Source organism: Patella vulgata, chromosome 6 (assembly GCF_932274485.2).
Source record: "Patella vulgata chromosome 6, xgPatVulg1.2, whole genome shotgun sequence".
NCBI lineage: Eukaryota > Metazoa > Mollusca > Gastropoda > Patellidae > Patella > Patella vulgata.
In genome coordinates, this window is record NC_065884.2 from 60,089,516 (window position 1) to 60,112,848 (window position 23,333).

General features: G+C 37.5%; 2 protein-coding genes across 2 annotated transcripts; both read left to right on the forward strand.

The window, feature by feature from the left end:
- Nucleotides 1-4,040: 4,040 nt before the first annotated feature.
- On the forward strand, nt 4,041-11,214 carry LOC126824426 (uncharacterized). The gene is made up of 3 exons (XM_056101535.1): nt 4,041-4,164; nt 6,974-8,136; nt 9,471-11,214. The coding sequence occupies exons 2-3, from the start codon at nt 7,003-7,005 to the stop codon at nt 11,001-11,003; spliced, it is 2,667 nt and encodes an 888-aa protein (XP_055957510.1). The 5' UTR covers nt 4,041-4,164; nt 6,974-7,002; the 3' UTR covers nt 11,004-11,214.
- A 3,473-nt stretch (nt 11,215-14,687) lies between these two features.
- On the forward strand, nt 14,688-21,708 carry LOC126824507 (uncharacterized). Its single transcript, XM_050553741.1, has 3 exons — nt 14,688-14,799; nt 17,031-18,190; nt 19,510-21,708. The coding sequence occupies exons 2-3, from the start codon at nt 17,060-17,062 to the stop codon at nt 21,043-21,045; spliced, it is 2,667 nt and encodes an 888-aa protein (XP_050409698.1). The 5' UTR covers nt 14,688-14,799; nt 17,031-17,059; the 3' UTR covers nt 21,046-21,708.
- Nucleotides 21,709-23,333: the final 1,625 nt, after the last annotated feature.

Below are 23,333 nucleotides of genomic sequence, written 5' to 3' on the forward strand. Positions count from 1 at the left end.
GTGTGTTTTTATTGATTAATAATAGTGGTAAATGATTTACTACAACATTATAAAAGGTTTTTCTCCAATGTGCAACCTCGTGCTGTTCGCTCTACATGATTTATTGCAAACACAAGCAAAAGGGTTTTCTTAAGTACGAGTTTAAAATGTTTTTTTCCCCGGTATGAATTGTAACTTTAGATCATTAATGATTTTACAAACACCACAAGTTTCTCTTTTGCATGAACCATCTAGAACTATTTTTCAAGGTTTCAGTCGATCACTATGGTATCGAGTAGTAATAAAAATTAGTATTGGGCAGTACTAGGTAAATCGTCCTGTCAGTATATGATTAACCACAAAAATCACGTTCGAAATGTCTTTCTAAAATGTGAAATCTAATATGTATCTTTAAGTTGCCAGTATGATTGCACAATTTGCTACAACCATCACACCTCAGTCACACTTGAAAGATTTTTCTTCAGCATAAATTCTATTGTGTTTCTTCAATTTGCTACAAGAGAGAGAGATGGGGTTTAACGTCCACTCGACACAAACTAGGTCATTTCGGGACTAACATATGGTTTAATTTTATTTCAATAATTCGCTTGCGCGTAGGGGTCTTTAGCAGTGGGAGGAAACCGGAGGACCCGGAGAAAACCCACGAGGCCGGACAGGCGACCCTACTCCTTGTCACGTACAACCGGGGATTCGAAACCACGCCAGTCGACTCAATGACAGACTTTATGATACAGCGCGCGCACGCTAACCATTTGCAAGAAAAGGCGTCTAGTTTGTCGATTGAGTGTATGGACAAAAACGCGACGTGTAAGACCTCTAACAATTGGAAATTTAAATAAAAGTAGGCCATAGCCCCGCTACCATGGACATAAATATCACACTGTTTCGCGTTACCATAAATATGAACACAATTTTGAAGCAATTTTCTATAAGGCAATTTAATGAGTTCACTGTTATTTAACAGCCGGTGTTCAGACAGCTGTTTTCATCCACTGTATTTAAAGCTATTTTAGAATCGCATTTTGGCGAGTTGCTTCCTTAGCAACCCTAGAAACTTTGAAATTCGATCTATTAACGAAAAACGTGTCATAATTTCTAATTATAGAGGTAAAATCACGTGCTCACCGATTGGCGAAGAAAGTAATCACTGATTTGATGGTAATTGGGCCTGTTTACATTTTTGCAAAATTTGATACAAATGTACCTTTTGGCGCGTGGTATAATTTTCTTAATGCTTTTTCGAGTTGGGGCGTGATTGCCATTCCTGTCCCGATCCCAACAACTTCTTCTTTTTCTTTGTACTCGATATGTCTAATATTTATCATTAACAACAAAGATATTGTATTTTTCAAGGTATGGTTAGCGTGCGCGCGCTGTATCATTAAGTCTGTCATTGAGTCGACTGGCTTGGTTTCGAATCCCCGGTTGTACGTGGCAAGGAGTAGGGTCGCCTGTCCAACCTCGTGGGTTTTCTCCGGGTCCTCCGGTTTCCTCCCACTGCTAAAGACCCCTACGCGCAAGCGAATTATGTAAATAAAATTAAACCATATGTTAATCCCGAAATGACCTAGTTTGTGTCGAGTGGACGTTAAACCCCATTTCTCTCTCTCTCTCTCTTACTACACCAAATCAGTTTGTTAACGGCCAGGGTGTTGGATGGCTGAATGGTAAGCGCGCGTGCGCTGTATCATAAGGTCTGTCATTGAGTCAACTGGCGGGGTTTCGATTCCCCGGTTGTACGTGACAAGGAGTAGGGTCGCCTGTCCAACCTCGTGGGGTTTCTCCGGATCCTCAGGTTTCCTCGCACTGCTAAAGACCCCTACACGCAAGCGAATTATTGAAACAAAAGTGAACCATGCGTTAGTCCCGAAATGGCCTAGTTTGTGTCGAGCGGACGTTAAACCCATCTCTCTCTCTCTCTCTCTCTCTTGTTAACGGCCTCGCATGCATACGTCATGGATGACAATGATACTGCCTCTTTAAATAAGATTTGCAACTGGCATTTTAGCTGAACTAATTATGGGATATTAACGATGGCATTATGTACACCTGATCGAAACCCCGCGAACTATTCTAAAAATAGACGACTAACAGCACAATATGAGAGTTTTTCTAACAATTTTATATGATGGTCTGTTCGCTGTGGTTTGATCTACAGAAAGGTAAGAAGTTAGCCTAAAATTATATTCAATTGTTATTAAAGTTAAGTTTACATTGCATTCTCAAAACCACCGTGCGTGGATGGATTTCTGGCAGGATCTATAAGATAAGATTAGATAAGATAAGTTATTGCATCAAAACGTCCATTAAGGACAGCATGCATACATATACACGTACTTTTAGACATAATCATATACATTTGATAATACATTATACAGAAAACACGCACACACAAGTAATACTTCATACAAACAGTAACTAAATATAGTTACCACCAAATTTGATTTAGATCTCTTATCAAAAGCAAAAATCACACATACAGCCACTGCCTTGGCAAATAATTTTGGCGGGTCAAATAGATTAATAAAACTGTAGGAAATCTCAGGATTTGCTGAGAAGACGGGGTATATATCTTACCAAGTCATTTAAAACCGCCCATACACGCTCAAATTTTTCGTCAATTAATTGATGTCGAACTAATTGAAACAATTTAAAGGAGCTAAGTCGCTAATATTTGGGACCTAGAAATTGACACAAATGGGTCGCAACGCATACAATAATGTAATATGAATGTATATAAATTGGTTTACATTCAATCGTTTCTGTTTTTACTGTAATTTCCAATCATTTAGGTTCGGCGACATACGCCAGTATTCTCAATCGAATTTCAATCTCTAGCTTCTGGTTATTCCAGTCTACGCCGATAGTATTTATTGGGCATGCTCTCCAGATAAAAATATAGCGTCACCGTATGACATTACTTGTGGAATATAACTAACCTCGTTTTTCGAGTCCCTTATTACAAATAAGGCTGAAACGCATTATGGTACACGATTCGTGTACCAATTGTAAAATGTTTATTTTGTCTTAAATATTGGATATCAGAAGGACATCTTTTGCCGGTAAGATCACAACATCAATGTTGATTTAAACCGACAAATAAATCGTGTTTTCAATATCGAAGATTTTGGATGATATTGAGTTAGAGACTTAGCTACTTTAATTGAATTAATTAAACGACGGATCAAAGTTTCTTTGATATTTATTGACGGCATGTCAATTACGTTGCTAGTGCCAGAGATGCTTTCATCTCGACGTTTTCGATCAGAATGAAAATTGACACTAAAACATTGATCGTGCGTGGGCAAGGTCAATTTCGTCAAATTAATTGATATAAAGATCATTAATATAATCTTGAAAAATGATTTTCCCATACTTTCAGTGGAATATTATAATGAAAATTGACACTAAAACATTGATCGTGCGTGGGCAAGGTCAACTTCGTCAAATTAATTGATATAAAGATCCTTAATATAATTTGAAAAATGATTTTCCCATACTTTCAGTGGAATATTATAATTTGTTTCTTTACTTTGGGGGTCACGGTGGCTAAGTGAGTAAGGCGCTGGCTCGCTAGCCTGGAGGTCGGGTGTTCGATCCCTGCATTGGCCGAGAAAGTTCATCCAGATTTTTCGGCGTGGTCCCCCCTTGTCAGTGGTGCAGGACGCAGGGCCTGACAAGGACAGCTGTCTAGTCATTCGGATGGGGCGAAAAACCGAGGTCAGTGTACACATTGGCGTGCACGTAAAAGATCCCTTAACAGTTAGAATTCGATATAAGAGTAGGCCGCAGTGCCGCTGTCCAGGCAAAATTTCCCTCATAGCACACTGTATGGCGTATGCCAATCTTTATTAGACAGTTTCTTGAAGAAAGAATTTACTAATTTCCAATACTCACGCGGGTTGTTCGTTTGTAGATCACGTAGTTTATCTAGAATTTCGGTTTTGGCGTGTTTACTTTTTAAATTTCATAGTCTTTTTATTATAGTTTTTTACCTTCCGAATATATTTTTCGTAGAAATTTATTTTGAGGGTAAAATTCTTGTTCAACTAATGATTTTTCTTGTTATTTTCTTAATTTTGACCAGCTTGACACAAGCTTTTGTTGCATCAAGAAAGACGGAAGTTGTATCAGATACTGTTGTGTTTACATCATCAGCTCCAGGTACATAGTTTGTTGTTAATTTACTATTATAAAATATCCGTTTTCTAAAGTATCAAATGGGTTGTAATTTAGAGGAAATTTGAGGGGGATATAGATAGCTGCTATGGTAATTGTGATACTGGGCCCTTATTCACGAAAACTTAAACTAAGATACAATCGAAATTTTAAGAAATACTGCAATTCGATTGGCTGACCAGTAAAATCGATTTGCATATATCCAATGAAGTTGCAGTATTTCTTAAAATTTCGATTGTATCTTAGTTTAAGTTTTCGCGAATAAGGGCCCAGATCTTAAAAGTTTGACCCAGATAATATCATCTTCAGATTTAAAGAATTTGATACCACTTTTTAATTGTACAGCCACCCCCTCCCACTTGGACCCCCCCCTCCCATTCTACTAGTAGATATGCCTATATAACCCTTTAAACAGGTAATATTTGAATGTTCCTAGGTACTCCAGGTGTCTAGGAAGCATTATATAGCCCTTAAAAGAATGTTTTAAATATTAATAATGTTTAATCTAAGTAAGTCATTATTGTACTATAAATATACAATGAAGTACTGATAATATTCCCGAAATTTTACACACTGTACACACACACGTACACACCATAATAACCCGGATTTGTTCTTGAATAAAGTTTCGGCGTCGATCAATTGCATGGTACGCATCAAGTAGGAAGCAATCATGCACATTAGATTTTTCACTGTAAAAACTCCTCTCTCCATATACTTTGTCATATGGAGATGGATCAGTTTTTTCACAACCAGCATATCTTGTTCAAACACAACCTGAATATCTTGTTTAAATGAGCTCAATCGCTAATATATGGGACCTAGAAATTGACACAAATGGGTCACAACGCATATAATAATGTAATATGAATGTATATAAACTGATTTACATTCAATCGTTTTCGTTTTTAATCTAATTTCAAATCAGTTATGTTCGACGAAATACGCCAGAAGTCTCAATCGAATGGCAATCTCTAGCGTCTGGGTTATTCCAGTCTACACAGATAGTATTTATTGCGCATTACTCGTGGAATATGTCTAGCCTCGTTCTTCGAGTCCCGTGTTACCAATGGGGCTGAAATGCATTATGATAAACGATTCGTGTACCAATGGTAAAATGTTTATTTTGTCTTAAATATTGGATATCAGGCCCCGAATTCACAAAGCATTCTCAGACTTAAGTTAAGAATTTACTCAAAATTATTCGCCAAATTTTAACTAAAATATAGCTCTTTATAAAACTATTGTTGTTTTAATGTATCAAATACATCAATAAGAAACTATGTGCAAAGTTTTGTGTTTCTGGATCAAAGATATTTCTCATAAACAGTGATTCAAAGTTGAGTAAATTCTTAATTTCAGTCTAAGAATGCTTTGTGAACTCGAGGCCTGAAGCCCATCTTTTCCCAGTAACATCACAGCAACAATGTTGATTTAAATTTTGAAAACTTTGGATGATATTGAGTTAGAAAATTAGCTACTTTAAACACAATCTTGCGATTCCTCTCTATACACATAAACTTTGACACATTGTGATCAGTCACAGTTTTTACGACCTGTATATTTCGTAGACGAAGGTATAATATTTTTTACATTATATTTATATGTATTGGGCCTACTGTATTTTACGTTGATGGATTTCTAATCAAATATATTTATGAGAGAAAGAAGAAGACACAAACTAGGTCATTGCTGGACTAACATGGTTCCATAAAACTCACGAGGTTGGACAGGCGACCCTACTCCTTGTCACGTGCCACTCATTTGACTCTATGGCAGATCTTATGATCTAAAGCGCACGATAAACATGATTTTTTTTCTTGGGAATGAATTGTTCGCCGTGTGTAGATGGACTGACTTTATAAACATGATATATTTCTTAGAATTAGATCGGCAATAGATATATACAATGATGCACTGTCCAGATTGAATATATCTTGCAATGATGTTTTGTGTATTTTGTTTTTATTGGATATGAAAAAGGCCAACTGTATTATAGTTGGACATAATACATTTGAAAAGGCGTGATCCGAAATCAAACGTATCAACGTGTGTCAATTACAATTGCATCCATCGATACCCGTGGCGTACGTAAACAGTTTTAAACCTGACTGTAAAGAAATTACTTACTTATCTCACTACTAACATGCGCGTATGGGTCTTTAGCAGTGATAGAAAACCGGAGGACCCGGAGAAACCCCACAAGGTTGGTCAGGCGACCGAGGAATAAGAGCGTAATATACATGTACAAATTAATAAAAAATAAGGTTATCTATTAATAACATTCGTTATCTACGGCAAACACATGTCGGGATATACTAATAGATGATCTAGCTAGACTCAATAACTGTTAGCAGGTAATGGATGTTTATTAGCAAATAAGAATTGATATGCGATTGGGTTAACGCAACGAATTGTGCTAGGATGTAAGGTTACATCCGAGCATCGCTGTGTTGCCCGTTATGCGGAGAATTTTGCCCGGACATCGGCACTATCAAATTCCAACTTTCAAAGGATACTTTACGTGCATGCCAATGTGTAAACGGGACTCGGTTTTTCGCGTCTTCCGAACAACTAAACGTTATCCATTGTCAGGCCTTCCTGCCTTCACACTAGGAGCCACGCCGGAAAACCGATGACCTTTCTCGATCAAAACTGGGAACGAACACGGAACCTCCAGCTTAGTGACCTAACATATTACTCACTGAATCACCGTGGCTCATGGTGTAACCTTCCTTTTCAGCAATGGGTTTTATAAACAGCTATTTGATGATAATATACTTTCTTATTTTAGGTGAACATAGAATCTGAAGACCGTTCGTAATGAGAAATACTGACATGGAAACAATTATTCTGTGTTGTCTTGTATTATCAACATTAGCACCCGACCCTTCAACGGTAGATAATTTACAGCCAACCACACCTGGAGCAGGACCCGATAACAGTTATTCCATTACCCCATACGACCCAAACAACCACAATACAACCGCTGGTAATAAGTTTAACTATGTATTGCGACTCAAAAGCCAAAAAGAGGTAGAAGAGATAAAAATAAAGACCGACATTGTAGCACTAACTCAAAAGAATCTTTCAGATTGGACGCTTGATGAGCTGTTCCATTACTTTCAGGTGGTACAACTAATAGAATGTAATAAACAGTGTATCGAGGAAACTAACATACCTGTAGAAACGCTAAACATAAGTCTAATGCGTCGCAACGGTTTTGAGTGCCAGCCTTGTTATTGTGATGAGTCATGTCATGTGAGCGGTGATTGCTGCACTCTTGCGACACATACCCTACCTGAACAAGACAAATTTCAGTGCATAGTTACAATTAATCAGACAAAAATGGAAAAAAGCATTTTAACAAAGATGTCATGTGCGGATAATTATCATGATAAGAGAATACGAGAATTATGCAAAATGCCATCTAGTGGTTGTAGTATGCTGCCCGTGACAGCACAAAGTGGAATAACGTATTTGAATAAATACTGCGCAATTTGTAATTATGAGAGCAAATATAAGGAATGGCAATTGGATATGAGAGGAGAAAACACGATATTGAGTAGCCGTGTACTAGAATTATTTTCATGTGAAAAGGAAATATACATAAAGCAGTCTTCATTTAATCAACAGATGAAAACTAAAACAAGAGAATGTAATCGGTTTATGATTCAAACATGCAAAATAAATACATCAAAAATACTAGAAACAAACTGTCAACAACACTATGGTCCAATTTATCGTCCAGATGTAGGGATGCTTAAAAATGTTTTCTGTTATCTTTGTAATGGGTTGGACTTCAGAGGAGAATATATATGGGTGTCGAACACTGAATTTGGAGGCTTCATAAATAGGGTGTCATACCCTAATTTATCAGATTTATTTGATCGTACCTATACTTCAAGTGTGGCTGGAATTTGCAATTCTTCTGTGGACTGGTTTCACCCGTATCAGGTATGAAGCAAGAGTAAAGAGGATGCACTTTCCCCCTTCCCGTGTGGCGCTCCTTTTTGTCGTCGGGGAGGGGCATTTAGTCTTTTGCATTGAACAAAACCTAGAAGAATGATACGAGATGCCATATACAATTATATTTTTTTCACGAAAAGACGGCTTCTTGGCGGAAACTAGCCTTGTCATTGCTACCGTTGTTACGATAGTAAACAAAGTCTTGATTATCCATTTTTAAATTAAAATCAGTGACCGCCAATCCTGTATAAATCCTTTGAATATCTAGAGCATCCGATGGCATCGAGAGTTGATTATGGTCTTGGCAAGTTAATAAATGTCTAATTTATAATTTATATAACATAATTTAAGGTCTAAAGAAAGACCTGCATTAGGCAGGTTTAGCTCTTGCATAATGCATCTTTAGTTGGTGTTAAGCGGGGCTCTCGAAAATTGTGTACTACGGAGTTCTATGGCTGAATGGTTAGCACGTGAGTGATGTATCATTGAGTCAACTGGCGTGGTTTCGAATCCCCGGTTGTACGTGACAAGGAGTAGGGTCGCCTGTCCAACCTCCTGGTCCTCCGGTTTCCTCCCACTGCTAAAGACCCCTACGCGCAAAGCGAATTATTGAAATAAAATTAAATCATGTTAGTCCCGAAATGACCTAGTTTGTGTCGAGTGGACGTTAAACCCCATTTCTCTCTCCCTCCCCCCCTCTCTCTCTCTGGCCATTTGCGTCGCTCCGCCACATTATTGTAACGGACTCGTTATTAAATATTTCGTTTAGTTACGTTCATTATAAACACCTGTCGCTACAGGACATGGGCTTTAACATTCTGTCTTTCTTCACCACCGGGCTAAAAAAAAAAGAAGAATGGCTTAGGACAGATATGGGGGACATTATTGCGGATAGGGGGGTTCCCTCTCCTCTTCATCGAATTCCATTGGACAAGATTCAAGATTTATCTTACGTGCATGCCAACGTGAACATGCAGCGTTGTGTTTTCGTCCGATCTGAATGTCGAAACCTTTAGGCTAGAAAATCATAGCGAGATCGAACCCGGGGCCTCCTGGTTAGTGAGCCTATCCCTTACTAGCTGAGTCATCGTGGCTCTTGTTTCGTTACCTCTTGTCCAGGTCAGGTTCATTATGTAGGCAAAAGACAAGACAGGGTAACGAGTTTGATAAGTTTATGTAACAGCCATTTCTAACTATCTCGGACATACGTCATCATGAATACATCCGGGTAGTTTACATTATACAAATCGTAATACAGTTAAATATCGTTACAGCTCTCAGAACCCCACCCTTAAATGATCATTGTTTTGTTATGCTTTCAGAGACGGTGCTATCAAATTGAGTGTTCACCACAGCTACAACTGCAAGACGGTGAATGTCTTCCCATACAAAACGATGTTAGGACAGTGTACCATATCCTGTTTACAATAGACGACGTGTTCTACAAGGCACAAATTGATCTTCTAGCAAATAAAATAAAAGAGGATTTGCAGACATTAAGAATTACCACTTATGTAACATATGTTGGAATTCAAGATTATTCAAATAATGCCTTTATCCATGTGTACTTTTTCTTAGAAGAATCGCGATTCAGAAACCTAACAAAAATTTTATCTTTCATTAAAGATAATTGGAAATTTGGCGAACAAGTGACACATGATTCGACTGTATCACAAAGTCGGAGCATATCACATGAAATCGTTTCTGATGATGTGTTATTAACCTGTTGTAAAAAAGACAAGATTGCCTATTTTAATCTCTTAAGAACACGAATTGTTGAGCTCAATAAGCAATATATATGTCCGCATATTGTACAGGACTATTTGGAATTTGAAGACGGACTGAATGGCAGTTTAACATTATACAATACCAGTTTAACATTAAATAAAGGGGAGTATTACATGGATCAGCAAAATAGCGTAACGATCTGTATAGATACAATCAATGATAAATGGAAATCAAGTTTGTATCAGGAAAATATCATATTCATCATATTACGAATAAGCTTTTTAGTCTTGTCATTACTGTCCCTATTTCTAACGTTTCTAACATACTGCACGTTCCCGATTCTGAGGACATCGGCCTCAAAAAACAATATGGCGCTCGTTGTATGTCTATTTCTGGGGCAACTGTTTTTGCTGATCGGAAGCTTTCAGGCGACCAATGATATTATGTGTAAAATAACTGGCATGTTAATTCACTATTCATGGTTGTGCGTTGTCTTTTGGATGAATGTTTGTTCGTTTCACATGTTTTCTGTTTTTCGATTATCAACTGTGTCGAGAATACCAAGTTCCTCCAAACGATTGATCAAATATACATTATATGCTAATGGCCTACCCTTGATTATCGTTGCTATGGTGATTTCATCGTTTTCCATTATTTACGGCACTCCAGGTTACGGTGGGAGGAAATGTTACTTAGAAACGCCCCTTTTAGTGGGTGTAGCCTTTATCTTGCCGCTTGCTTTGGTTATTATTTGTAACTTCATTTTCCTATCACTAACAATAATATCGATAAATAAAACTTCTAATAATGCCAGGCTTGTTGGTAAAGATCAACACCATATCATGGTATACATAAAACTATCGACACTAACCGGCATCTTCTGGACGGTCGATATTTTATCAAACTTTTTCTTACATGATATCTTGAGCGTCTTATCTACAATTTTAAACTATGGTCAAGGTATTTTTATCTTCCTGTCTTACATGGTAAATCGACGAGTTGCTAACATGTGGCTTGGTCTGTGTGGTAAACAACTCCCTTTGAGTAGCACTGAATCACCGAAGGCAAGCAATGATTCAAAACAAGATAAAAAGCAACCCGTCACTGAGGAAGTGACATTGAAGTAATTTAATTAATCAAATTCACGAATTTTTGGTGATTTGAAAAATAAATCGCGTTTGAATACTCTAGTATAAATTACGTTTGTTTTCGTTTTAATAACACGCTCACATTTTAAATCCGTATAATAATACGTCCAATTTTAGATCTGTATAATAATTCGCCCATGTTTAATTATGTATGCCTGATACATGTATAATAAATCTGTATTTTCATTAAATGTACATGTACTACATGCATAAAGCTATCTCTGTATAATGTAATTTGTTTTTGTTTAATATTTCATATAAAAGAAAGTGAAAGTATGCAAAATAAATATAAAAAGGAAATGGCCACATACTTCTGTTATTGAGCCACAGATCCACTTGCACCTATTTCAGAAAGTTTGGGGTGAACTCTCGATAATGGCCTTCAGCGAACTAGTCAAATATAGAAAGGGCCCAATAGAAGTGCACTGAACTCTGCAGTTGTCGCCTGGAGAAGTAAGACACGCATGGCACGTACAGCGGAATAAAGACAAAAAATCGCCTATCATGTATCATCAACGGTAGCTTGATATCTGGTACGGTTCCGTCACATGGTTGTTAAACCATTGATCCAAATGCCAACATTGGACACAGATATTTTAAAGAACTTTTGATTAATTTTCAAAAACAAAAGCTGCACGAATAAGCGAGAGAGAGAGAGAGAGAGAGAGAGAGAGAGAGAGAGAGAAATGGGGTTTAACGTCCACTCGACACAAACTAGGTCATTTCGGGACTAACATATGGTTTAATTTTATTTACATAATTCGCTTGCGCGTAGGGGTCTTTAGCAGTGGGAGGAAACCGGAGGCCCTGGAGAAAACCCACGAGGTGCACGAATAAGCCTTTTGAACATCTAAATCAACAAAATCTATTGTATGAATTTCAATATTCGTACAGATCTAAACATGGCACAGAAACGGCCTTTATGTTATCAATAATCTTAGAGTGGGGTGGGGTGGGTGATCCCTCTTTGTTCACATGAAAGTTTCAGCCGCATTTGATATGCTCGACCTCTTTCGGTCCCTGAACTGTTTAGATACCGACTTTGATATAACAAGTACTTCCTTAAAGTGGTTAGATTCAGACTTTATTACAATATGGCGTTCCCCAAAGGTCTGTACTAGTTCCCTTGTTAATTTCATGCACGAATCAGTTCGGCCATCTTCACCAATCCATATCCATTCCACATCGCTTCTACGCTGACGACATTTTTATTCATTTATTGGTTATGTAAAATGACTTCTTGCACACAAAATGTAGAACTATGTAAAGTTTGGTTGACCAACGACTGTGACAAAGTGCTCAATAGCTTTCATAAAATTGTGTAGCGTATAAAATACGAACTTATTGACCCCCAACTGGTTTTCGTAATACGTGTATATGATATTGGTTTTTCAACTACTTTGATTCTAACTGATGGAGAGTGATAAAACTTAGTGTATAGTTTCACTACCAGGTACTTCAAAACCTGTCTGAGTTTGATTGTTCCTATACTTGAAACTAAACAACAACTTAAGAAACTCTCTGTGATAAAGCTGAAATTCCAACAGAAGAAGCAAATAATACAGGTCCTATTCTTGATTCGCACTTAACTTTTAAATCTCAGATAACTTCCGCAAGACTTTTCTCTTCAACCAGAAAATATGACAATATAATATAACTTCATTACTTAAATATCTGCACTGGTTACCCACTGAAGAACGCGTCAAGTTTAATACAGCTCCATCTTATATGATAGATTTAGTTACTCCACAGACTTCTCATCGATGGCTTAGGTCCTCTGATAAGAGTCAACTTAGTATTCTAAGGAAGACGTGCCTTCTCCTTTTCTACTCCTTCATTGCGGAACGAAACACTAAAAAATATTAAGGATCTGCAATCTATATATAGAATCAACAGAAACATACCCCCCCCCCCCCAAATCAAATAAGCGAAAGTGCTAGTAATCAACAAATAATGTAGTTCTATTTTCAAAAACTTTTATATTTTTGTATATTTAATACCTAAGAGTAGTTATCTTTAACTTTTCATATGAGAGAGAGATAGAGAGAGATGGAGAGAGAAAGAGAGATGGGTTTAACGTCAACTCGACACAAACTAGGTCATTTCGGGACTAACATATGTTCCATTTTATTTAAATATTTCGCTTGCCGGTAGGTTTTTTTAGCAGTGGGACGAAACCGGAGGACCCAGAGAAAACACACGAAGCTGGACAGGCGACCCTACTCCTTGCGACGTACAACTGTTGAATCGAAACCACGCCAGTTGACCCAATAACAGACCTTATGATACAATGAGCACGCGCTAACTATCCGCCCCCCCCCCCCAATAATTTATATAACATTCATGGTCTAATGCATTATTATTTAAAATCAGGTGTTCAGAAAACTGTTTCTATGCACTGTTGTTATGCGTCCACATTTTCATGTCCACGGATATTGTGGGTGGAGGGGGCCACGGTGGCCAAGTGGGTAAAAACGCTGGCTCGCTAGCCTGGAGGTCGGGTGTTCGATCCCTGCATTGGCCGAGAAAGTTCATCCAGATTTTCCGGCTTGGTTCCCCCTTGTCAGTGATGTTTAAAGATATCGCCGTAACACCATAATGAAGATTGAGTTCGAATTTCGGGAAAACCGATACAAAACTGCCAGATAAAATGGCCGCTCCTTGTACGCAAAATGTGTATAAGTATTAATAAGAAGATTGTGGACCCTCTACAGGTCACAATTGTTGTCCGATTTTGATGAAACGTAAAATATATGTTTATATCCCAAATATCGCAGTTCCTTTCTGTGTTCGCGCTTTCAGACCATAACTTACCGGATTATGGCCCCTGATTGTACGAAAAATCGCGTGTTGTTTTTTTTTTAGCTTGTTCTCTATCCATTGCAAAATGTGGGCGTATCTTGCATGGCAACCGCTGGTTAACGTTACATTTTGGCTTGTTGCCACTGTAAACCTATGAAATTCAATCTAAATCGTTGAAACCATGCAAAAAAAAAATGTACGGAAATTGTGATTGTTAAATCTCTCGCTATTCTAATTATCTCCCTTATACCATGCTATTAAAATCAATATATGTCTATAAAATACTAGACCAATATAACAAAATAATGATATAAAAGTACAATTATTTGGATAACAATATAGTTGTTTGTGGACAATAAATATTTATTCAAATGTTTGAATTATTATACAAGTTTACTCATTGATATTGATATAATTGCAGAATTCTGTCAATTTTGTATAATAATAAGGTGTTATTGTAGAACTGGGTTAGAATTGGGAGATATTTGGTAATATTTGGCAAGTCTTTTAGACGCTTGGGCTACCGGGTACTAATACTATAAATAGACTTGTCTAGTTTATCGTAATATTTTGCTAATTCCATAAAGTAGGTCAATTTTGTTTGCATTATTCAACCCCTGTGGTGGTATTTAATTAGTACTGAGTAGTATTGGATAAATTGTCCTGCCGTTACATTTGATTGTTGCAAAATCTGATATCAAATTACACCAAATCAGTTTGTTAACGCCCATGCCGGCTTCTCCATACGCGCGTATTCATTTAGAAATCCCGCATACGTCATCGATGACAGTGATACTGCCTCTTTAAATAAGATTTGCATCTGGACTAAACGTGGGATATTAACCATGGCGTTTTGTATACCGACTCGACTCTCGACTAACTATTCTAAAAATAGACGACTAATACTACAATATAAGAGCTTTTAAAACTTTGTATATGATGATTTGTTCGCTGTGATTTGATTTACTAAAAGGTAAGAAGTTAGTCTTAAATTATACTCAATTGTAATTAAAGCTAAGTTTACTTTGCATTCTCAAAACCACCGTGTGTGGTCGGATTTCTGACAGTATCTATATGATAAATATGATGTATTTCCTTGAACTGGATCGGTTATAGTGCGTGGACGGATTTCCAACCAGATTTATTTGAGAGAGAGAGAGAGAGAGAAAGAAAGAGAGGGATTTGGTGGAGGATCGGGGGAGGGGAGGGGGGAGGCTTTTATGTTCAGCTGTCACAGACTAGGTCATTTCTGGACTAATCTAAAATGGCTCATAAAAACCACAACTTTGGACATGCGTCCCTCCCTACTCCTTGGCACGTACCGGCTGAGAATCGAACCATGTCACTCCCTTGACACACATGATGATCTGAAGAGTATATGGATTAACTTAACAGACATGATATATTTCTTAGGAATGAATCGGCAATAGATATATGTACAATAATACACTGTCCAGATTGAATATATATTGCAATGAAGATTTGTTTATTTTGCTAATGTTTGTATTGGATACCAAAAGGCAAGCTGAATTATGGTTTGGCATAATGCTCTTGAAAAGAGGTGATCACAAATCAAACTTATAGACGTGGCTTCCTGCTTAGTTTCTGGATGCAGGACAGAGGGTCTGACAGGGACAGCTGTCTAGTAGTTCGGATGGGACGAAAAACCGAGGTCTCGTGTACACATTGGCGTGCACGTAAAAGATTCCTTGACAGTTGGAATTCGATATAAGAGTAGGCCGTAGTACCGCTGTCCGGGCAAAATTTTCCTCACAGCACAATGTATTAAGTATGCCTGTCAATATTAGCCCAGTTCGGAGCAGAACAGTAGGACGTTAAACCCTATTTCATTTCATTTCATTTCATTTCAGTTTCTGGGTCTTTGCCATCTATCATACCCGTGGTGTACTAAAAACGTAATACACATGTACAGGCGTTGTGTTCAAATATCTTAACAAAAAAAACCAGTTTATCTATTAATAACATTCGTTATCTACGGCAAACACATGCCGGGATGTTCTAATAGATGATCTAGCCAGACGCAATAACTGTTCGCAGGTAATAAATGCTTCTTATCAAATAAAAATTGATATGTAATGCTTTTAAGGAAATAATAAATGATATGCAATTGGGTTTAACGTCCTACTTTTCTGCAACAATGAATTGTGTGCTAGGATGTAAGGTTGTTTTGCCAATTGTATTTCGTTTCTACGTTCCATCTGAAAGACTAGACGATTTTACATCTTAGGCTCCTCGTGCTGTCCGACCTGCAAAAGGGGGAATAATTCTAGAAATTAAATGGGGTTTAACGTCCTACTGTTTTGCTCCGAACTGGGCTAATGAAGACGGGCATACGCCATACAGTGTGCTATGAGGGAAATTTTGCCCGGACAGCGGCACTACGGCCTACTCTTATATCGAAGTCCAACTGTCAAGGGATCTTTTACGTGCACGCCAATGTGTACACGGGAAATAATGACCAATCACCAAACAGTATGTTTTATAAATAATAAAGGGAAGACATTTTGCACTAAACTAACACATGGAAAGATAAAAATCGCACCGTGACGACCGGGTCTACTTACAATTGAGAACACAATGAAACGTCGTACATGTGGGTGTTGGCTGTGTGAACTCCACAAATGGGAAATGGTATCAGGTCTTACAGAAAAAGTAAACGTACTTATCCCGTACACGACACCGTCACTACAAATAGCTAATTGGAGCATTGGTTTAAAATGAAGTGGGGCTTCACGTCCTACTGTTCTGCTCCGATTGGACCAGTTAAGACGGGCGTATGTCATACAGTGCTCTAAGAGAGGAATTTTGCCAGGGCATTGGCAATAGTGGTTATTGAATGCCAACTGTCAAGGGGTCTTTTACGTGCACGTCAATGCACCAATGAAGACGGGCATATGTCATACAGTGCTCCGAGAGGGGAATTTCGCCCGGACATTGGCACTACGGCCTAACTATTTATTGAATTTCAACTGTCGGGGTCTTTTACGTGCACGTCAATATGTACACGGGACCTCGGTCTTTCGTCTCGACCGTACGACTATCCTTTACCAGGCCCTCTGTCCTGAACCAAGGAGAAACCACGGGACCTTCTGGTTAGCGAGCCTAAGTCTCCCGGTTGACTCCCGGTTTCAGCAATAGGATTTGTAAACAGCTATTTGATGATAATATACTTCCCTATTTTAGGTGAACATAGAATCTGAAGACCGTTCGTAATGAGACGTTCAGACATGCAAACAATTATTCTGTGGTGCCTTGTATTACCAGCATTAGCACCCGACCCTTCAACGGTAGATAATTTACAGCCTACCACACCTGGAGCAGAACCTGATAACAGTTATTCAGTTACCACAAACGATACAAACAGCCTCAATACAGCCGTTGATAATACGTTTGACTACGTATTACGGATCAAAAGACCAAAAGGAATAGAAGAGATAAAAATAAAGACCGATATTGTGCCACTAACGCAAAAGACCCTTTTTTATTGGACGCTTGATGAGATTATCCAATACTTTCCAGTGGTACAACTTATAGAATGTAATAGCCAATGTATTGAAGAAACCAATATTCCTCTAGAAAAGCTAGAAATGGGTCTGATGCGTCGCAACGGTTTTGAGTGTCAGCCTTGTTATTGTGATGATTCATGTCATGTGAGCGGTGATTGTTGCACTCTTGTGGCACATACCCGACCTGTACAAGACAAATTTCAGTGCATAGATAGAATTAATCAGACAAAAATGGAAAGGGTCGTTTTCACAAAGATGTCTTGTGCGGATAATTATTCTGATATGGGAGTGCGAGAATTATGCGAAATGCCACCTAGTGGTTGTGGTATGTTGCCCGTGACATCACAAAGTGGAATAACGTATTTGAATAAATATTGTGCAATTTGTAACTATGAGAATAAATATAAGAAATGGGAATTGGATATGAGAGGAGAAAACATGCAATTGAGTAGCCGTGTACTAGAATTGTTTTCATGTGAAAATGACATATACATAAAGCAGTCTTCATTTGATCAACAGATGGAAACTATAAGAGAATGTGATCGAAATATGATTCGAACATGCAAAATAAATTCCCCCAAAATACTAGAAACAAACTGTCAACGACACTATGGTCCAATTTATCGTCCAGATGTTGGGGCGTTTAAAAATGTTTTCTGTTATATGTGTAATAGAGGAGAATATGGACGGGTGGCGAACACTGAATTTAGTGGCGTCATATTTACAGTATACACAGTGTCATACCCTAATTTACCAGATTTATTTCATCGTGTTTATACTTCAAGTGTGGCTGGAATGTGTAATTCTTCTTCTGTGGGCTGGTTTCATCCATATCAGGTATGAAACAAGAGTAAAGCGTATCGTAGGGGCGACGAGGATGATCTCGGGGCACATCTTATTTTGTTGGGAGGTGGGGGCATTTGGTATTTTGCATTGAATTGAAAATAACCCCAACAGATTGACACGAGATGTCACGAAAAGACTGCGCACTTGCGGAAACTAGCCTTCGTTAATGTGTCATTAATCGCCAATCCTGCTTAAATCCGTTGAAAAGCTGGAGCATTCGGTGGCATCGAGAGTTGATTATGGTTTTGGCAAGTTAATAAATGTCTAATCAATGATTTATATAACAGTTAAGGCCCAAAAAAATTTTGCAATAGGCAATTTAGCTCTTGCATAATCGCCAATCCTGCTTATATTCGTTGAAAAGCTAGAGAATTCGATGGCATCGAGAGCTGATTATGGTCTTGACAAGTTAATAAATGTCTTATATAACCGTTAAGGGCTAAAGAAAGTTCTGCATTAGGCATAATGTATCTTAATAAATGTCTAATTAATAATTTATGTAACCTATAACTAAGGCCTAAAGAAAGACCTGTAATAGGCAGATTTAGCTCTTGCATAATGCATCTTTAACTATAGTTGATGTTAAGCGCGGCTCTACGATTTTTGTGCTGAGGTGATCTATAGTCCTTTGTTTCGCTCGGCCACATTTTTGTGACAGACTAAATATTTCGTTTAGTTTTATAAACACCTGTCGCAAAAGAGGGGTAGTTGAAATGAAGGGACATGGGAGTTAATATTCTGTCTTTCTCCACCACCCGGACTAATGAAAAAAATCATGGCTTAGGACAGATATGGGGGAACTTGTGCCTGGGCAGGGGCGTTTCCACATCCTTTTCATTGAATTTCAATTGAAATGGGTTATTTTACGTGCATGTCAAGGGATCGAACCCTGGGCCTCCTTCTAAGGGAGACAGGGCCGTGGCTCCCAGAAAACCACCCTTAAAGCTGAACTCAGTAATAATTAAATAAAAAAAGTTAACGCCCTAAACAACCGCCATACTTGTTTTCAATGTGTAGAACAAACATGACGATCGCTTAGGGGTAACAAATACACAGGCAGGCTCCGCCCACATCCAGTATATGCAGTCTCAAGCAAAGTGTCCACATCCGGTTAGCTAGTCAACTACCAATTACCTCCTGACTGATTGACGTTTTTCACTATCAGCTTACGGAAAATATTATTGCTACACAATTACTATAATTTTATGTATTATTTCTGTAGTTTTGTAATCGGAGTTCAGCTTTAAGTGTACTAGTGCATGAACTATAACAGGCGAAAGTTCTGATCATTTGTCTTGTTAAACTTTCAGAGAAGGTGCTATAAAATTGATTGTGCACCACAGCTCCAATTACAAAATGGCGAATGTCTTCCCAGACAAGACGATTTTAGGACGGTGTACCATATCCTGTTTACAATAGACGACGTCTTCTACATGGCACAAATGGATCTTCTAGCAAATAAAATACAAGAGGATTTGCAGACATTAAGAATTACCACGTATGCAACATATGTTGGAATTCTAGATTATTCAAATAACGCATTTATCCATGTATACTTTTTCTTAGAAAAATCGCGATTCAGAAACCTAACAAAAATTTTATCTTTCATTAAAGATAATTGGAAATTTGGCGAACAAGTGACACATGATTCGACAGTATCACACAGTCGGAACATATCACATGAAATCGTTTCTGATGATGTGTTATTAACCTGCTGTAAAAAAGACAAGATTGCCTATTTTAATCGCTCAAGGACACATATTGTTGAGCTCAATGAGCAATACCTCTGTCCGCACATTGTACAAGACTATTTAGAATTTAAAGTCGGACTGAATGGCAGTTTAACATTATACAACACGAGTTTAAGATTAAATAAAGGGGACTATTACATGGATCAGCAAAACAGCGTAACGATCTGTATACAGACAATCAATGATAAATGGAAATCTAGTTTGGAACAGGAAAATGGCATATTCTTCAGGTTACGAATAGGCTTTTTGGTCCTGTCATTACTTTCTCTATTTCTAACGTTTCTGACATACTGCACGTTCCCGATTCTGAGGACATCGGCCTCAAAAAACAATATGGCGCTCGTTGTATGTCTATTTCTGGCGCAACTGTTTTTGCTGATCGGAAGCTTTCAGGCGACCAATGATATTATTTGTAAAATATTGGGTATGCTAATTCTTTATTCATGGTTGTCCGTTGTCTTTTGGATGAATGTTTGTTCGTATCACATGTTTTCTGTTTTCCGATTATCAACTGTGTCGAGAATACCAAGTTCCGCCAAACGATTCATCAAATATACATTATATGCTAATGGCCTACCCTTGATTATTATGGTTGTTTTGGTGTTTGGGTGGGCTTTGGCGAGTAATGGTTTTCTTGATTATGATGGGCGGCTATGTTACTTAGAAACGCCCTTTGCAGTGGGGATTGGTTTTTATTTGCCACTTTTTTTAGTAATTATTTGTAACTTTATTTTCCTATCACTGACAATAATATCGATAAATAAGACCTCTAATAATGCCAGACTTGTTGGTAACGATCGACAGCATATCATGGTATACCTAAAACTATCGACACTAACCGGCATCTTCTGGACGGTCGATATTTTATCAAAGGTTTTCTTACATGATATCTTGAGCGTCTTATCCACAATTTTAAACTATGGTCAAGGTATTTTTATCTTCCTGTCTTATATGGTAAATCGACGAGTTGCTAACATGTGGCTTGGTCTGTGTGGTAAACAACTCCCCTTTAGTAGTCCTGAATCACCGAAGGCAAGCAGCGATTCAAAACAAGATAAAAAACAACCCAGCACTGAGGAAGTGGAATTGAAGTAATTTAATTAACGAAATTCTCGAACTGTTGGTATTTTGTAAATAAGGCCAAAAAAAAAATCTTATATGCGTATTCTGATTAAGATTTACATGTCGCTTCGACTCGTTTTAATGGTATGTCAACATTGAAATATGTACCACATTTAGAACTGTATAATAATACACCTAGATTCAGATTTGTATATTAATACTGTCGAGTAGGAATATTTGCATATTCCATTTTCCCCTCTTTACGCCAATATCTTATGTTATTCCACTGTTTTACGCATTGTTATAATTTACTTATATATTACTAATTCGGATCCTTTAGAACCTCTTTACTTATTCAATGCCAAGGTCATGTCGATGATGCATGTTTATATTCGATTAACCAGACACTTTGTATCTATGATTTGTGTTGCTTGATAATTAGGCACTAGGAGATCGAGATTAAAGATGGCGTCTTAAAGATTGATGGTATTTTGTTCTTCCTATATAACCCAGTTGTGGCCCCCCCGCTACACCCCCAGGAAATGGGGTAGCCGCAACAATACGCATATTTAAACCTGCATAATTATACGCCCATATCTGAATCCGTTACGCCCACTTTTAGAGCTGTATAATAATACATTTTAATCTGTATAACAATACGCTCACATTTTAATCTCTATTATGACAAGCCCACATTTTAATTTACATAATAATACGCCCATATTTAGATCTGTATAATGATACGCCTTCATTTAAATCGGCTTTTTAATACTTCCAAATTTGAACTTTATATTAATAAGCCCACAATAAAATCAATAATACGCCAACATTTTAAATCTGTATATGAATACGCCCTCGTGTGTACTTATAGATCCACATTTTAACCGACAAAATAATACGCCCATATTTCAATCGAAATATAATGGTGATTTTTTTATATCATTTTAGAATCAACACACGAATCAATTTTGAGAATCAATTTTACTACCATGTTATCTCAGAAAAAAAAACCTATCTTTTTTTTTATTCAATCTTTCATAACTATATATTTTACTATCCATACACTATAAAACTATACACCCTAATCCTATATATTGTATTCAATAAAGTAACCTATAAATCAATTTAGTTTTTTTCGTTTAGAAATTTCAAAAATCAGTTCCTTTGATTTTCACAAATCTATGTTTTACATCGAGATGCTGTAAATTTTACTTTCGATGGGTGTGTGTGCCGCCGTGTCCTTTGAACTGTTGAGAGATGTTCTGGTAAAAAACCGACCCCATTGGGATTCTTGAACTTAAAATCTCAGACGTATTCTTTACTGTCAATTTTGGGTGATTAACGCCACAGTGAGACAAGTCGATTGGTTGCAATAGCTCTGGTGTTTTTGTGCGTGTCTTTTCATAGGCTTCCCAAAGTCCTACCTGTCACCATACACCCTTGTGATTTATCGTTCTTGGGCAATTCAAATTTTTATGTTCTAAAACTGTTCAGTCCGGGTTGAATGTCCACTAGGTCGTTTCGGGACTATCTCCTTTTCACGTACAAGCGGGTGAATCTAGACTGTTCGAGGCTTTTTATTCTAAACCGCCTTACCCCCACCCCACCATGCGTGTGATGTAGCCGACAGCAATGATAGATTTTATACCGATTTTAATGACAACAGGGTATATGTTCTAATAAGCTAATGCAAAATATAGGCCTATGGTATTCAGAATCAATAATATATTCATGTAGTAATTCATAAACTAGTACCAATTCAATATTTGTATACAACAAATATGAAATAATGGCTGCACCTATGAAAAACACGTGTTAGGCATTTTCTAAACACCTGAAGGCATTCATTTCTCTAAGAGGCAAACTAATGTTTGAATCAAAGAATATAGAAAATGTACTCTATCCGCCTTCCAAACAACAACCTAGAGCACGATAAGGGAAGTCGTTCTGGCTATAATCATTCCCTAATTGCCTTCTAATTATATTAGCCTTGTTTGAGTGACATTTAGAAGAAGTTAACGCGATAAGAGACATTTAGCCAAGCTATTATATTAGTCATGACAACTTTTCATGAATAACGCAATATGGATTTAATATAACTAAGTGTGTAACACATAATTATTCTCATTGGGGATTTGGGGATCAACAAGGAGCTGCATCGCCTGTCCAACCTCGTGAGTTTTATGGAACCATGTGTTAGTCCAAGAAAGACATGGTTTCTCCCTCTCATTCACGTACTATAACAGATCCAGTCCAAGGAAATAACTCTTGCAAAGTAAACTTAACTTTAATTACCAGTAAGTACGATTTTAGACCAATTT

Coding starts and splice junctions, on each gene's coding strand:
- LOC126824426 (XM_056101535.1), top strand. CDS start 7,003: ATGAGAAATACTGACATGGAAACAATTATTCTGTGTTGTCTTGTATTA. Junction 8,137..9,470: donor ACTGGTTTCACCCGTATCAG/GTATGAAGCAAG, acceptor TTATGCTTTCAG/AGACGGTGCTATCAAATTGA.
- LOC126824507 (XM_050553741.1), top strand. CDS start 17,060: ATGAGACGTTCAGACATGCAAACAATTATTCTGTGGTGCCTTGTATTA. Junction 18,191..19,509: donor GCTGGTTTCATCCATATCAG/GTATGAAACAAG, acceptor TTAAACTTTCAG/AGAAGGTGCTATAAAATTGA.